The sequence below is a fragment of the Strix uralensis genome, chromosome 7, assembly GCF_047716275.1.
Source record: "Strix uralensis isolate ZFMK-TIS-50842 chromosome 7, bStrUra1, whole genome shotgun sequence".
NCBI classification, from domain to species: domain Eukaryota; kingdom Metazoa; phylum Chordata; class Aves; order Strigiformes; family Strigidae; genus Strix; species Strix uralensis.
The window spans coordinates 36,220,826-36,238,270 of NC_133978.1; the positions used below are offsets into that span (position 1 = coordinate 36,220,826).

The window sequence follows — 17,445 nt, forward strand, 5'->3', positions numbered from 1 at the left end:
CTTTAAAAGCAACTCAGAAATATTTTACTTGATACCTGAAGCCAAGGCAGCAAAGTGCAAACCGCTTTGTCATTTACTAACATGGAAAATGTGAAAGAAAGTAGATGTAGCTTCTACTTTTTTTTCCCCGTCTTTGCTTCTCCACTTCTGGGAGATAAACATTCCTTTTTTTAATAATTGAGAACACTGCCTTTTTAGGCATAAAATACAAATAATTTATATTTATTTTTGCTATCACTGTAAGCACTCTTCCACATCTCCCATGTTATTCTCCCATGAAAAACTTTCATACCAGGAAGCCTTAGAAACCAGTACTTGCTCCAGAAACAATCTGCACTTACAATTTTGTGCAGAGGGGACTCCTCAGTTAGGATCTTTATCTCTCCCTCTCTGAAGGGGCTTGTTTTAGGGCTTGCTGGCATATGTGGCTCCTGATGAAATCAGCTGGAGTTGTAGGTGCTGGATTTGAGACTATTATGTTTGAGAACTAGTTCTGCTCTTGAGTCACTAGTCAGGCTGTAGGACAATCATTGCCTGCATTTCAAGAGGATTAAATGTACAAAAGCATTGAAAATAACTGGAATTCCTAGTATGGTAAGACTAAAAGTCTAGCCCTTAGCTTGAAAAAAAATCCCATGTCTTCATGCATATGAGCCACTTGTAGGTTTGCTGGAGACAGAGGGAGGCTAGTAAATCCAGTCATTGTATTGAAGGCAGAAAACGCAACCAGGACAATCCTGCTTCCACTGTGTACCCCTGACACCCTGTGTCCCCTGGAGCTGTGGGGTAGACTGAGCGTGGGTCTGTGCCATGCGAGATGTGGTGCATGTCCACAGGTGGCTGGAGAGCCCGCGCCACCAGAGCAAAGGGCAGCCTGCGCTTGAGGCCTCCTGCCTCACGCTGTTTCTGCATGTCTTTCCCATAAGCGCTGTTTTCAGCTGGGGTCCTGTTTTTGTTGTCATTTTAAAATGTAATTTGGAATGTTAACTTCAGCCAGCTGAAATTATTTCCTTTTTGCCCCCTTACTGGGAAGGTTTATAAATATCGAGTTACAGGAAGCAAATTCTCTTGTTATCAGATTGTTCTGTAGTCACTTTTCTTTTCCTCAAAAGCATAATGGCAAACTTTATCAGTGCTCAGTCATTTGTTTCCTATTAAACACAAGTGATTAAGATACAGTTTGGCTCACTGGGAAGAGTTACTGACCTGTTTTGTCTGTAAACGTAGCTTTAAATTAGGAGACACCTGAAACTGGTAGGAAGCAAGTATTAATTGGGTTCAAGTTCCATAAGCGCAGATTGCAGTTTCCCAGTGGGATGTGGTAAATAGCCGTCACCACGATAATATTAATTACATTATCTCCCAGAGTGGTCCCAAGAGGTGCTAAAATAGCACATGTGCCACTTGGGCTTAGATGCTTAGACACGAAGATCAGTGTTTGCTGCTGTGTTGCTTTGCACAGTGCAGAGCATGCTGCGTCACTGGGGGAGTTGAATGAGAAAAGGAGGCTTGGATTTTCTGTGTACTTGCTTGGGGTTTTGCTGTCATGAGTTTAAAAATCAGAATACCATCTAAAGTAATAGCTGAATTTCTTTTTTCTGCCCTGACACCCTGAAAGGAATGATAATAACAACCCCAAATATGGATTTTATAAAACACCTGAAGAGAAAGTGTTCCTCGCAGCAGAGATTGCATCTTCCCTATAGGTTTGTTCAGCTCCAAAGTGATTCTCAGTGCCACACAAGCAGTATATATGTACCTCATTTATCAGAATCACGTTGTGCGACTGGCTATACCTGGTTGTGCCCCTAGCATTGCAGTAGTGCACTGTCACGGGTGGCATGGGCTGCACCCTGACCACTGCCGTTTCTAAAGCAGCAGGTTACAGGCTTTTGCTGTAAAAACCCCTCTGTTAATTTTGCTTGGCTGGTAGGACATGGGCCCTGGGGCCTGTGGGGATGGCTGTCTGTCCAGTGAGCACGTGCCTGTGTGCAGGTCAGACCGCTCTTACACCAGGACTTGCTCTGCAGTGCGTCAGGCAAACTGGAACTGCTGAGTCAGCCGTTTAGGACCATGTTAAGTCTTCAGGGAGACTATTTAGCCCTATAGACCCAGCAGCCTCCCTCCCTTGGGTATTGATGAGCGGCAGAAGCGATAAGCAAGCAAATATACAGTTCAATGGTGGCTTGTCACTAACTCCTCTGTTGTTAATTGAAGCTCAGCAAGCCTGATGCACACGGGATGTAAGTACACCGGCCTTGGAGCTAGAATTGACTCTGACCTGATAATCAGACTTTTCCATCTGGGCTAGAAACACATGAACCTGGCAGTTTGTTAGGGACATGCTGGCAGACACTTAAAGACAGCAATGCTAAAGGCACCATTATAATTAGCTCAGTCAGAGACTGAGCACATAGATTTACTTGAAAACCAGTGTGTCTGTTCCCTGGTCGACGTGACCTCTGTGGAAATACACTGCTGAAAGAATATTTAGACTTTAGTCACCTAATTCAATGTTACACATCCTTGTTGACAGTGTTACATATTACCACTATTAATTAAAGGTGTCGGCATGTACCATAATGAGGGGAATGACTTACAGTACGTCACTTTACGAATCCCAGAAACTGACTGGTAGGTTGATACTGTATTTTTTAAAATTCAAAAAGTGCATGTTCCTTGTTTATATAGCTTAAATTAAACACCAGAGGGGTTCACATATATTCAGATGAATGGGAAAGATGTGCCCTTCAGTCTGTTTCACAACAGCTCAAAATTAACATAACCACCTTAAAACAAAGGGAAGCTTTCATCCTTGTTCCTACAACTCCACATGAAAATCTAAATTGAAATGAGATTGAGCAACAAGAAGAAAATAAGTAAGTAGACCTCATTCTTAACTGCAGAAGAAGTTGTTTCAATAGAAGAGTGTTAGCCAGCTTCACAAAATGTCACTAACTGGATAAAAATGGTTGCCTAGTATTTCCTGGTTTCATTACTCCTCCCATGATGACACTTTCCACTCAAAGATGCATTGCTGAACCAGGGTTCTACAGGACAGTGAAAAAGGAATGTTTTCAGGAGAGGGAAAATGTAAAGAAAAAGTTTGCTTTTTATAATACATTTTGGTATTTTTTTTTTTCCATTGCTCTTGATTTTTCTTCAAAACAGGAAGAAACAAGCTCAGACTGATTTTTATGGTGCAACTCACAGTCCTCAAATTTAATTTTTTTTTATACTTGTTATATTCAAAGATCTGGATCTGATTTTTTTTTTAAATATAAGTAAACAATCTTTCTTTCCCAAGCGAGCAGGATAATCCGTGGCTGCTCTGCTAGGCCCAGTAGGTTCTGTTTTGTGATGGAGTCAGCAGCAGTTTCCTACAATGACTTTGTTTGACCCACGCTGCTCTGACGGGCTGGGGCTGGCAACAATCTCAGCTTCAGCCATCAAAACATTCCTTTGTGGCCAAGTGCCCTTCTGCTTTCTCTGAAATATCTGGTGTCAGTTTTAACAAGAGGGGAAACAGACGTTCGTCACCATTAATTCATCAGACAATTAAGTCGGTGATCTCTGACCTCCTGCCATTATTGGCTTTCAGAGCCAGGGTAAAGACCCCACAGATATCTGTTCTCTATCATTCCCTGCGAGCTGCCCTAGTATTTTATTTACTCAAAGGCTTAGCTTTTGCCCATCACTAGCCAAATGTATATGCTTTGTAATAAAAATTGCTCATAAACTGTCCCAGACAGTGACATTAATCTCAGGTGAGGATAACAGCAGGCAAAGGGAACAGCTGGCTGTCAGGAAAGCATGTGAGCGGGAATTATACATTTATTTAGATTTATGTACATATTAGAAGTGTCTGTTCCTGGCTGCAGCTGCTTTTGGTGTGTTGGGTTAGCTTGGGCATCCGGCACCGCTCTGAACCAGAGTCAGGGCATACTGGGAGGTGTGAGTGGTATGGGATAGCTGCATGGTGATGTTTTCTTCTTCTTCTTCTTCTTCCTTCATCTTCCAGGCTATGACAGTACCTAGGTTTTTCAGTCTCCTGGAGCCCCTGGTGGTAGAATCATTGTTCATCGTGGCCTGTTTCCATGCTGCTCCTGGGGGGCGGTTGACCAAATCAGTACCTTGTTTTAATTCTGGCCCCAGGGCTTCAGGGAGAGCAAGTGGAAGTGCAGGACTTTGCTCAGCAATGAGGAAATAATTAATCCATCCCTGGCACAGAGCTGCTGTTTTATGTTTATTAAGATGGTGCTTAGCACCACCAGCTCTCAGGGTGGATGGGTGGGAGAGGCAAGACAAGAGCGGGCCAGCTGCTTGCATCATCTGACACTTATGCCATGCAACCTTCAAGCCTCATTTTTCAGTCGCTGCTTTTGAAGCACTTCATTAGCTAATCAGAGGAACCCTCTGCCTTTGCTTTACTTGTGACAAGTTTCCTCTTTTTTGTCTTCTACCTCCTAATTTTCTCTTTTATTTCTGCTTTTCTTGTTGAGTCCTTCAACTGGTAGCTATAGTAACACCCATGAATGAGTGACTGTAGTACACCGCTATGACCCACTCCCCTCAGTAAAGTTCTGCTGGGCTTTCACACGCCTGCGGTGGCTTGGCACCCACTCTTAGAGGGGTTTCTCTGAACAACAGGGAGAATCTTAGCTTGGGAGCCGGCTCCATCCTGCTCGCTATTTGCAGCTGCAACCCGCAATATATTGTGGCAGAAGGAGTGAGTCACTGGCAGAACAATCTGTTACATCAGGTAATCACAGATTACCTCCATTAACCTGAATCCCTTCTGTAACCTTTTACAATAATGATCCTAAATGCTGACGCATACAGTTGTGTTACCATCATGTCTTGGGCTGTCAGTGATTTTTGAGGACAATGTTTCCTATGATTTCAGGGGTGATTTAGCAGGGTGCGACAGCGAGATCCACAGAGAGGAGCTGCTGGTACCTTGTTGCTGGACAAGATGATGGGGCCAAAGCCAGGCGCTGTAGCTAAGTGAGGGGGGAATCTTCCCTAACGCTGACCATGTCCATTTGCATCAGCCCTGTGCAGCCTCTTCCACCCTTGCCCTGCCACCCACGTAGTACCTCTCCTCCAGAGCCAAAGTGTGTGCCAGGACCTTTTCCCCTCTGCCAGCCAGTCACTGCAACTGTCAAATGCTCGCTGTAACCAGGCATTTCAGGGTGGTTTCATCCCCCTTTCCACATTTCCTCTACAGAGTGTGTGAAGGCTTGTCATATATCTAGGATTTAATTTATGCTTTATGCATACATCTGTAGCTGAGAATCTGATGTGTTATTTGACCAAGGACAGCTGGGAAGATGGACAGGGTCATTATCTGCTTTTGTGGTAAAGAAAGATGTGGCTGATCCTGATCTCAAATAGAAAGTGACTCAATCTAAGACACGTTATGATTTCTTCCTGGCTGACTCTGGAAGCAAAAGGGCTAAAGTGTCACAGAAGAGATGTTCCTCTAAAACAGTTCTGGCAATATAGCCCATACACATGTTCTTTGGAGGTTCCCAGCCCAATTTTCACAATTTTTAGCTTGTTTGCATCAACTGTCTGTAAAGTGTTGAAAGAGAAGGGTGAATCCGGCCAGACATCACTGAAGGACACTTCTTATGGCTGTTGGGCTATCTCCCTTGCACCGTGAGACTGATTTAATGGTCCTGTAGACCACTGAAAAAATACAGAAACACCACAAGATTAAAAAAATACTGGGCACCCTGATAACACTTCCTCAGTGCCATCCTACTCAAGTAGGACCTGAGGAAGCACGTTTGCTGGACTAGTATGTCTGGTGGGATTAAATGTGGGAGGAGAGGCTGCAGTAATGCAGCAGTTCAGTGGATTATTTGCATGCATAGGCAGCACAAAGAGTCGCTTTGCATCAGGGTCTGTATAGCTGAGACCTGTGCGTTGCATCTCTAAACATTTGACTATCTAGATGTTTGAGGGACGTGCTCTTTTGCCTTCTTCATGGAGAGACTACACTGTTTCTTTCTTGCTTTTCTGATGACTGTTTTCCTGACTCAGACATAAACCATCTAAACTGAAAGAGTGTGCTGTTATTTATGTATGGAAAACAAAACACATCTGGATTTCTGAGTTCTTATCAGAACATCTCAAAGCTTTATCAATTCTACCAATTAGGTGGAACTAATAAATCAGTCAGGCCTAATAAAACAGCCTGTCTCAAATCATTAATTTTTCATGACATTACTGAAATTCTTTTCTTTAGCCCTGTTGGTAAGTTTATTTAGGTGAGGGCAAAAAACCAGAAAAGAACATAATTTTCAGAGCTTGGCTACAGACTGCTGATAGGAACACACTTGAATTCTCACCTCCCATCCAGCTGGATCTCCTCCCCACAGTTCAGAAATACTCCTTATAAAACTCAAATGTCAGGAACACAGAGGCTAAGTGCTTTTTTTAGAGACTGCAGAACTATTTGCAGGAGAAAAAGCCCACACAGCTCTTTGACAGGGACAGAGCGAACCCACATCGTTCCCTGCTCAGGGCTGGGTTTTTGCATGTTCTCCCTCTAGAGCTGTCACCAGAGTTTTCAGAAGAGCCGAGCCCCGTGTATTTGCCTCTACCAGGGCCAGGTTTCATTGTGTGTTCCTTCTGCCTGTCTTGTGATGCCCATTGTGCCGTTGTGTTGCTAAACATCAGAATTGCACAACATGGAGCAGCAAACCTGCAGAGCCTTCTCAGACTTCTAGTCATTTTTCTCAGCATCTAACTAGGACTCACAAGTCCCTTCGAGGTATTTTGGCTTTAGGGGCCAGCCCTAAGAGCATTTGGGTTGTTTGAAGAATGCCGCTGAACCCAGTAGCACTACACGTGCTCCTGGGCAATCTACGTGGGCAGTGGGCAATATATGGACTATGTGGGTGATGAGGTGCATTTACAGGTTTGGGTTCGAAGGCATTGGTTAGCAGCTTGCATACGTGTTACTAAAAAAGGGTAATAAATATATGGAACAGGTCATAAGTTTAAAAAAGCCATTGCTAAAGAGGAGTTCCTTCCTGGAAAGATGTTATCAAGCCCTATTCAAGCAGGATTTCTGGAGCAGGGATTTGCGTTCTTTCTCTGGAAGCATGGGAAGCAGGTCTCCTACAGTCAATGGAAATTGCAGCTGTGCAAATTAAGGGAACTGGTAAGGAATGTGGGAATTTAGACTCACTTGAACATTCGGATATGAGGAGGCCACGTTCCTTGTTTAATTCTTGTGTGCTTCAAAACATGTGATGGCTGAGAACATTTCTGACAAAAGAATCCTCCTTTCTGAGAATGAAGTTTTGTCAAAAATAAAAGGATTTGCAGGAAAGTGTCTACTTAAAAGAAAAAAGGGTTTGCTTTTTCTAGCTTCTTTTTGACAATATAGAAATATCATTTTAACAAAGTAAAGAATGTCAATTTACCATACCCATTTTGTTCTAATGATAAGATATATCTTAATACTCCATTTGATATGTTCTATGATAATGTTTTGATGTTAGAGAACTGAGATGACTCAAATGTTATCAAAATTAAATGGCTTAATGTCTTTAAACCAGAATTTTCTAGAACTTTGAAAGACTGACTCTCAGCTCTACTTTGCAGGAAAACTCCACTGAGATATTTAGCATTTGTAGCAGGGTGGTAACCTTGATTCTCAATAGCTTTGTTCAAAAGGCTGGTCTCCCATAGGAATCATCAATACTGAAGTGTTACAGACAAATGTTTTCTGTTACCTACACCATTGATGGACAAAAATCTCTTAATAGTCTCCAGGTTCAGACATCATAGCCTCTGCATGTTCCTCTAAGAGACCTTACAGGTCCAGAAACAGCTTCCAAAGGAGCACAGTGGCTCCAGATTCACTTGTTGCGTTGTCTCTACAATGCCACATTTGACAACTACAATGTCAAATACTATCCAGGCACCTTTCAACTTGAAGCCATCAACTCAGTTCATCTCAACAGCCTGTTGAACTACCCAGTACAGGGTAATGTATTCCAGACACAACTAAACTGCCTGGATTTGTGCCAGTAGCCTGGTTTACTTTGTAAGAAGTCAAGATTTTGGACTGTGCTTAATTACTATTTTAGATGATAACTGGTTTTATTTTTATAAAATTTACTGTTTGTTTGGGTTTTTTAATAGACTGTAAATCTTCAGTATACTTTGTATCTTCTGGATTATTTTTGTTTGTGGCAAAAAAGCCAGTGATCTCTTTTTGCTCATTCATCAGCTGCAGATAAACACAATACAGTGAAAAATACAAGGCATAAAATAGAGAGACGCCATAATAGACAAACTAAAGGTGATTACGCAAAGGAATATAAAACTGCATCCAGGGAAATCACATCACCAAACTGCCTGTTAACATGTGTAGCAGTGCAGCATAGGTGAACTGGCCCACAAAACCCAAAGACAACTTGTTGAAATAATCTCAAATGTGCATTAAAAATGCCCAATGGAGGATGTAGGCAGACTTGTATGGAGAGTGCCACAATTTGGGATGCCCACTCAAGACTAACAGAAAAAATTAAAAGCGTGTCTTTTCAGTTTAGTTAAGATCTTTTCAATGTGCTCTGACAAGGCATAAAGGTAGTTAATGTAAAGACTTCTTTGTATTCCTACAATAGTACCAAAATGGCCTTGACATATAATAATCAAGCCCTGAGGATCAGTCTTCAAAGACTAATCCTTTAGCTTCCTCTGTCCCTTCAGTGCAGTGGATGTTATTAAAGCATATTATTAACATACACATTATTATTAACAAACAAAATGTGTTATTAAAGTCATGTTTCTGCCACTCATCAGTATTTGCAGTACTACTTGACCTCTTATTTAAGTAGTAGGTAGATATTCCCGCAGTAAATAGTTGTTTATGAACAGTGACTTCTGTAAGCCAACATTAATAGGACTTTAGATGCCAGTTGTATACAAAATATTTTGCCCTCTGGTCCTCTGGTAACCAGATTGCAAAGCCAGCCTGACTCTGTTGGGGAGAAGCTTGCCTTTTTGCTTATGCAATTCCCATCTCTGTGGTTCTGAAGGCTTAAACATGAAATACATCTGCTGTTCATTTCCAAAAAGCAATGGAATGCTTTACACAGTGGTTGTCAGGCTTATGTATTTGTAGCAACATGCAGATGATTTATGTGCAAACATGCCGTGACAGCAGGGAAGATGGGCACAAAACCGTTATCACGGTCTGTGACTATTCAGAGAGTCACATTCATCAAAAAAGGCTGCAGGAGATAAAGACAGATTAGCATCAATAAGAGGAGCTATGTAACATGATTGTCTTTTGAGGGCATGTTGCGGACTTCTTGTTGTAGCTTATAAACAAGAGCCTGTAAAGACTGGTTTGCAGAGGCATTGTGTCCCAGTGGATGGTGAACACCTACCTGCTTTTGAAAATCCAGCCCTCATTCTCTTCTCCTTTTCCCTGGGGAAAAGGACATAGAAGGAGATTCATAAAGAGGTTTCTAAGGTCTTTTAAGTTTTAAGCACAGGTTAGTCAGGAGTATCATCTAAGATCTTGTAAGGATAAAACAGAATTCCTGTTTTTTTTCCTGCTTTCCCAGATGAGGAGGGCAGAGAGCAAGCAGTGCCTTTCATTCTTTGAAAACAAACCATTTTTAGTTGCTAGTACAGCTGAGCATAGGTAGAACTAGTATGAGAGAAGAATGGTGAACCTGGGTGAACTTCCACATGAAGCAGGTCTAAGAAGGGTGGAACTGTTTACCTTAGAGGCTAGATGTGTTAGATATGAAAAATTCTTAGGGGAAAATAATGGGCTGATAAGTTTTATTCATGTTGTCTCATTAGGAAGAGACACTCCAGGAAAATAAGCAGTTTGAAATTGGTGTTCTTTTCCTTCACAAATACACAGTTAATCTCTGGGATTTACATGAGGCAAAAGGGCATTCAACAGTCCAGGGCATTAACCAGGAACGTAAGAACAGACTGAATTTAAGTAGCATAGATTCTAAAAAAAAAAGAAGAAATTTTTGAAAGCAATATACCTTCATGTTTAGTTAGCCATATCTAATTAGTAGGGTATAGAAGAAAGTTTCTGCTTTCCAAATACTTCAGAAACAGCTTTCTAAGATCTTTCTCTGAACCTGCCTGCGGTTGGTCCTGCACTAGACAGACCATTTGTTTAATCTAATATGGTAATTCCATATATACCATATAGCTGCATGCACTTTGATGGGAGAGAGTGAGTAGAGGAAGGCTGTCAAGAGGAAGAGAAGAAGAAATGTAAACTTCTTTTGCATGGAAATAGGACACTAACAGTGATTTTTTTTACTTTTAATACTTTTTGGAGTTTGTTTCACTGCTTTCATGTGCCGTGTAATCAAGGCCTTGCAATCAGTATAGAGGAGCTCTGTACTCTTGTTGGGAAGGACTTGGATGAAAGCCTAGCTACTGTTGTGAAATGGAAGACGCAAACTGTAGTCATCCTTCAGTGATCTGTGGATTCAGTAAACTGTGGATTAACTAGATAGATAATATAGTTGAAGGCAGTGAAATGTTTGGCTGTCTTGAGTTGGCCAGGCCTGGCAGCATGGGGTGTGATGCAGGCTTATCAACTTGGGTAAGAACAGAGCAAAAGTATGAAGCCAGCTTAGCCGTGCTTAAAAGCCACCTTGCATGGTGGAAGATGCTACAGGCATGATGCTGGAATGAATTCACTCATCATTACATTTAACTCTGTTATGAAATATCTTTAATCAGCTGAGCAGGAGCATGGCTTGATCCTGTTGTTAGCAGGATGAACAGGCTCAAGGCCCTGGCTTCATCTTCTTGCTCTGTCTGATTTCTCATGTCATTTTGGACAAGCTACTTAATATCTCACTGGCTTAACAATATGCAGGTGCTTTTCTAACTCCTCTCGGTGTTAGGAAAATAAGTATATCCTGAATAATGGAAGCAAAAAAAGTAGCACCTTAGGCTAGGGATAGTTCCTGCTCGCCGATGTTTTACATGTGTGCTTCTGGTTATGTCTCTCTCCTTGCAGGCAGAGATCAGAGCTAGATTTGCCATCCAGCATCACAAGATGATATGAAAAATGCCCTGTATTTTTCAGTAGGTAGAATGTAGAGCAAATGCTTTTGTTTCCTGTAGGACTGGTTGACATGTTAGAGAATTAGCTTCAATCCTTGATTTGTAAATGTTGAGTTAAGTGCATGCAAGGGAGTGGAGCTGAGATTTCATGCTGTTGCTGGGAGCTCACCTTTTGTCATCATCAACAAAACAAGATTTTAAAGCAGTCAGACCCTCCAACACCACATGATGGAACTCAGATCTAAAACATGGCACATCTGTCAAGTCTTGCCCTGAGAAGCTGCCTTGAAGGTTGCAAATCCTCCTGTGCAGAACAGACAGTGCAAAGACAGCAATCAAGGCAATGTGTGAAAAGCTTCCTTTTGCAACCTGCACAATTACTGACCTATTCAGAGAAACCTCCCCTTTTAGCTTTTAGCTCTGCTAGACAATTTACCCTGTGTCAGCTGTCTCACTGCACTGTGTCCTTCAAACCCCCTAGAATTAATATTTGGAGCCAGCAAACACTGCTGGCTCCACAATAAAAGCTGAGAGCGGAAAGGTCAGGTCGATTAAAGCAGTTGATCAGAATCTTTAACATAAAGACGTCACAGGCAAAACAGTAACGCTACTTCACACTCAGCTAAGAGCAAATGATTCATCAACAAAGCTGCTTATTTTTGGAGGATGGCCACAAAAGAGAAGAGAACATGCTGGCTGTATCGACCACGGTTGTAACAGGGGACCAACAGAGCCCTTCTCTAGTTTTGATGGAAATTTAATGTCAGAAATACATCATCCAATGTAAATATATCAATATATATTTTACATCAAATGGATTTTAAAAACATTCTGGCCCAGTTTAGCAGAATCATTTCATCTCTGCACAAATCTCAGAGATGTCATTTAGAGCAAAGGACTATTTTACAATGCTCTGCACAGCTTGATGCTACTAAAGATGCAACCATTTTGTGAGGACTTTTGTAAAGGTAGCTCGAGAAGCAGATCTTCCGTGCTTTGGTCTAGAGAGTAGACCTTCAATGGGTGAAGACGTACCAGTGTTGAGCAGATGCAGCGTAAAGGATGCTTTCATCTGGCTTACTCCTGCTGCCTCCTGTGTCCAGAAATGATTGGAAATCCTGTTCTAGCAGGCACCACTGCCCCAGCAGCTGCATACCTCTTGTGCTGCCTCCAGTGCCTGCTCATACCTTAAGCAGAGAGCTCCTGCCTACCCCCTTACAGCACCCTCTTCTGTCTATTCCTTGGTAAGAGCAGAGTGGGTCTGTGCAGTGGGAGAGGCAGCAGGCAGAAGTGAGGCACACATTTGTACATGGAGATGGGATGAGCTTCTCTGAGAGCTTACAGTCTCAGGAAGGGATCCAGAAATCCGGATTCAAACCCTGTGGCTCTCAAAGGGGGATCATTCTGCTGTGACACCAGCCCAGCTGTTTCCCTCCCTCCTGGCCCTCCCCTTCCTTCCCATCCTTCCCCCAGTGCTAATAAATATATACTTAATTCATTTAATTCCCATGGAGGTTTGACATCAGGGCATGGAACTCAAAGTTTACAAGATAAATAAGTGTGAGGAAAAACATGAAGCAATAGTTCAGGGAAGAAAATGCAGCCAAAGAGAATGACTGGCAAAGAGAAGGAAATGGGAATTCCTGGAGGAAGGATCATTCCCCAGAGGAGTGTGTGAAGGGAGGGGACAGAGAAGTGTAAGTACGGTGTGAGGAGGCATAAGTTCAGGAGCACCAAGGAGTGTGTAGGAAGGCCCCTGGAAGAGAAGAAGAGGGGCGAGTAGAGGTTGCAGCCTGACAAGCAGGAGCAGCTGTGCAGGGTTGCAGGAGTGGGCTTTCAGGGAGATGAAAGTCAATGGAAGACCCTTTGAGTTTCTGAACCCACCCTTGCAGTCACTGGTGAGCACAGCAGAACTCTAGGAGAGTTGGTGAATGGACCATCACAGTGCCCACTCCAGCCCACAAAATGCTCCTTAGTGCCTTGTAGCATACCTGAGACCTTCAGCATACAAGACCAAACGTCATGTGCTGCAAGAAAAGAGCAAGACAGCCTTTCCTATACTGTGGCTGGAGGGACAGGAGAGGAAATAACTTTAGCAGGAGTGTTTGGGATGCACTGAAGACAGAAGGTTGAAGAAGAGTTCGTTAAGGCCCAAAGGGTACATCTGCATTGCATGATGCAGCATAGTGTGGAGGCAGTCACAGCTCTCTGTGCTTTGCCAGAGACTAATTCCTGGGAAGGGTAGCATAGCTATACTCCCAATAGTCCAAACAAGGTGGTTCCTTCATCGCTAGTGCATAATTAAGACGTACAATGAATTCCGGTCAATAAGGAGTTTAAAATAATTCAAAGCAAGCTCTGCAATGACAAAACCATTGATCATCAAAAGCAAAGGAATAAAAGATGAGATGCAGAAGAAGCACTCCTGTGCCAAAGGTATGATCGGAAATGCCCCACAGAGAGAAATACTTCACCATTTTTTCCAAGGCTCATATTTTCTCTGTAATGATCTGCTACCTTTTGAGTCAATGCTCTCCTAATTTAGCCTGCAATACCATGTAGTACCCAACACACCCTCAATCTGTTGTGACTCTACCAGCCCCTCTACAGAATTAACTCGGCTCTGAATTAGTCATTCGACGTGCCAGTGCATGTAAAATAGACTCAAGTGAATCAGATTTTGTGTGCAGGGACTGAATTTCAGTAAATACAGCGACTCGGAGAATCTCAGTCTGCATCTGGGCTTTCATGTCTGGAGGGATATTCTTTCTCCATTGGCTGCAGAGCCTCTCCTTGTGTGCAGGACAGGCACACAAATGAACTGGGAATGAAACCCCCAGCACCACACCACACCTCCTGCCTTCTGCAGTAAAGCTGATGTGGCAGCATAAAAAATGTGGGGGCATCAAAGAGAAACCCAGGTGAGGGCTGGAGTAAAAATGTGCCCAATGACACAAAAAAAAAGGCAGAAAAGAAAAATTTAAAAACATCCTCTTAGACTGAGCTGCTTCAGATTTGCGTGCCCATCTAGCAGACACTGGGGAAGAGCACACACAGCATGTCAGCCTGCACAAGGCTTGCTTGGGTTGAGGGAGCCTAACCCCACAGGCGGTGTGATGTCTAGCGATCCCATCAAGGAGCGAAGTGAGGTGTGCTGAACGCTACCATTACTGGTCAGAGCCCAGTGCAGAAGGCATCCCCTTGGAGCAAGGAACAGTGGATGGGAGACAGACCCTCAGAGCTATGGTGCTCCAGTGACAGGGGTGTTGGTGCCCAGGTCCCCCATCCTGAGCTAGGTGGAGTTCTGAGTTATTAAAGTAGGAAAGCAAACATCACAAGTTTTAAAAGTATCTTTGCACTGGAGACTGAAAGTGAGGTTTTGGCACTCTGATTTAGGAACCTCAATAGAAAGATCCAAATCAAGCCAGTAGATTTTGAAGGTTCTTTTTAAAATGAGATGAAAAATTACATTGAAAAATACATGAAAAATACATTGAAAAATACACATGTGGTTTTGATGCACTGCTGACATAAACTAGAAAGGGACACCTGCAAGTGGAGGAGGAGAAAGAACTGAGAAACTGGAGAAAGGGGAGAGGGAGAAAAACAGATGAGGAGGTCGAGTGGAGGGAAGGGGAGACAAGGGAAGTGTGGGCAGCATGAAAGAATAACACCGAGAGCAGATAGCTTGGCTGGATAAGCTCAGGTGTGGCACCAAGTGATGCCTGCAGCAGGGTATTTATGAAGGGATGTTGATGAGGGAGATTCATCAGTGTGGAGGGGCTGAGGATCTTGGAACTGGTCCTCCCAGAGGTGGAGGAAGCCAGCTAGGTCGTTCACCTTGAGGACAGTCCAGTTCCAGAAATCACACGGAAGAATGAGAAAGGGAAAAAAGAACCAAAAAGATATTTTGTCTTCATGAGGATATATTAATTTTCTCCTCCAGTTATCCTCCTGTGGAAGCAGCAGTGACCAGTGGTAATGCCATGTGAGTGGTATATGTAATGTGAGGGGGGGATGGCAAGAATTGAATCTTCGTCTTTAGTTTCCAGCTCTCCTTTTGGGGTGGAATCAGGGCTCATCCCAAAACCAGAAGAGTGAGATGAAGGTTGGAAAGATATGAGCAGTAACTTTACAAGATTATTTGATGCATATGAAATGGCTGTCAGTTGGTGGAGAGATGATGTTGAAGATGCTCAGTTCAGCACTGTCATCTGAACTGGACCTGGTGGGCCACAGGCTTGAACTTCCAACTTCTAACATGCTAATCTTCTGCCAGATGACACCTCCTTGGTCTGTTCAGCCCAGACAAGCTCAGACATGATCTGTCTACTCTGTCTGCATCTACTCACAATGTCTCAGCTTTAATTATTAATGATATTCATAAGAACTGTGATTGGACTTTACTCCGGCTGGGGCTATGCCCCCAAAGCAATCTAATCCTGATATTTCTTTCTCTGCAGGGGGTGGAGGGAAACGCAAAGGCAAAAGCAAAAAGTGGAAGGAAATCTTGAAATTCCCTCACATTAGCCAATGTGAAGATCTCCGAAGAACAATAGGTAAGAGCTTTTCCTTTCTTTGGAAGTATTGCGTAAATAAAATGTGCTATCAAAACTGGTTCAGCAGAACAGCGTTAAAGGTGCTCATCATTAAATGGAATCAGTTCAGAGATGGTCACGCAATGCAAATACCTCCCATGATGCTGCCATGCAAACTCAACTTCTGGTTCCTAACAAGACACAGTGGATCAGGCAGGAGGGACTGATGTAACGCACTTGCAGGGCAGGGCTTGGGGCTGGCAGTGGCCAGGCCCTTGGCTTTGTGTGCACAGGCTCTAGGCAAAGGGACTTTACTGTTAGATATACTTGGTGTATGAGACAGGTGCTTTGACCCGGTACCTGCCAGGACCAACGTGGCTGTAAAAGGACATTCAGAAAAGAATCCCCTCATCACATCCTGCATTACCTTATAACAAGTAGCTCTTTATCAGGGAGGAAATGAGACTTGATGAAAGCAGAGAGATTGCTGATATAGTTGAAGGTTAATATTAATTGTACTCGGGATATGATGCTTGAAGCCGCAGCCACTGCCGTCTGCCAGGCAGGTTTGCTCAGCAGCACCATCCTCTATTCAAACCACAACGTTACCTTATGTAGTTTTTTATAGGACATGTAAACATTTTTTTTTAAATTACTTTGTTTTATTGATGTGGACCAAACAGTGCAGATTTGGAAGGGAGCTTGCAGTGTCCTTTTCCATAGCACAGTACTTCTTCAGCTCATACCTGCCAAAATTCAGCATTCTTTCAACTGCTGCCTTGGCAAGTAAGGCTAGCAGCTATCTCCTTGTGAATTCTTCACTGGAAAGTCCACAGTTACTGATCTCACCACAAGAGGTTAACTTCAGCAATTGAGGCTCCTTTTCTCCCCTACACTGAGATGAAATCCAGCCACTGTCAATGAATGAATGAATGAAAGGCAAGAAACTGTAACAAATGAGATATCGGGCAGCATAATTTGTCTAACTTGGGTGAACTCATGGGGTCTGAGTGTCAGTGCCCTGGCACTGTGTACATTTGAAACTCACAGCGTGTTTATGCAGAGAAAATACGTGGACTGTCTGGAAACTCTTTCCATGGTCGCCTCCAGTTAATTTTGCTTCCCTCATCTTCTGCTGTAGAGCTAAAAGGGGGTAAAGAAAGGAGGGGGAGGCAGGAGAGAAGATGGTAGGTTTTCCCAGTTTATGGCCACTTGACAAACACACAAACCCTGGAACAACTTCTGAAAGTACAGAACCTGCTGGAAACAAGTCTGACTTAATATATTGTAATTTGTGTAGGGAATTCTCTCTGTTGTTACATCAACCTTGGTTCCTACAGGGGAAAATGGCACCAGATAAAATGGTTGCTCTTTACAGAGGTGTAATATCCTAAAATGAGTCATCTTTAAAAAAATTAAGTGATTTGTGTTTCTGAAATGCTGAATCTGGCATTTTTTTGGTGTCAGCTTTGTCCTAAATGTAATTTGGTTTGCATTTTTTTGGTGAATGAATTGGTGAAGTAACAGGGCAAGAGCCCTTGTGATGCTCTTGGTGAATTTGGCTTCACTGCAAAGATTACCTGTTAACTGGGAGTTCTACCAACTGCCTTTTACACAAGGAGAAATAAGGTCCAAATCCTTTTTCTGTGACTCTGATTTTTATTGAGTAGCTTTCCCGCTGAGCTGGATGTGATTACACAAGGAATGAGGCACTGCTCAGCCTGACTAAGGTCATCTGTCCTTGCTGGCTCTGCCATTTCTCAGTTAATCTAGCTGAGGTTGAAACATCCCAAACAAACAGTCGCTGTTTATATACTTCTCT

The 17,445-nt window shown here is 42.9% G+C and overlaps 1 protein-coding gene across 2 annotated transcripts in view; it reads left to right on the top strand.

Annotated features, from left to right (window-relative positions):
* The window catches only part of GRK5 (G protein-coupled receptor kinase 5), a 167,570-nt gene that overhangs the window by 54,676 nt on the left and 95,449 nt on the right, over nucleotides 1-17,445 (top strand). For both annotated transcript variants that reach the window (XM_074875401.1, XM_074875403.1), the window contains exon 2: nucleotides 15,549-15,644. In XM_074875401.1, coding sequence (XP_074731502.1) covers nucleotides 15,549-15,644 — 96 coding nt within the window. The remainder of the gene's footprint in view (nucleotides 1-15,548; nucleotides 15,645-17,445) is intronic.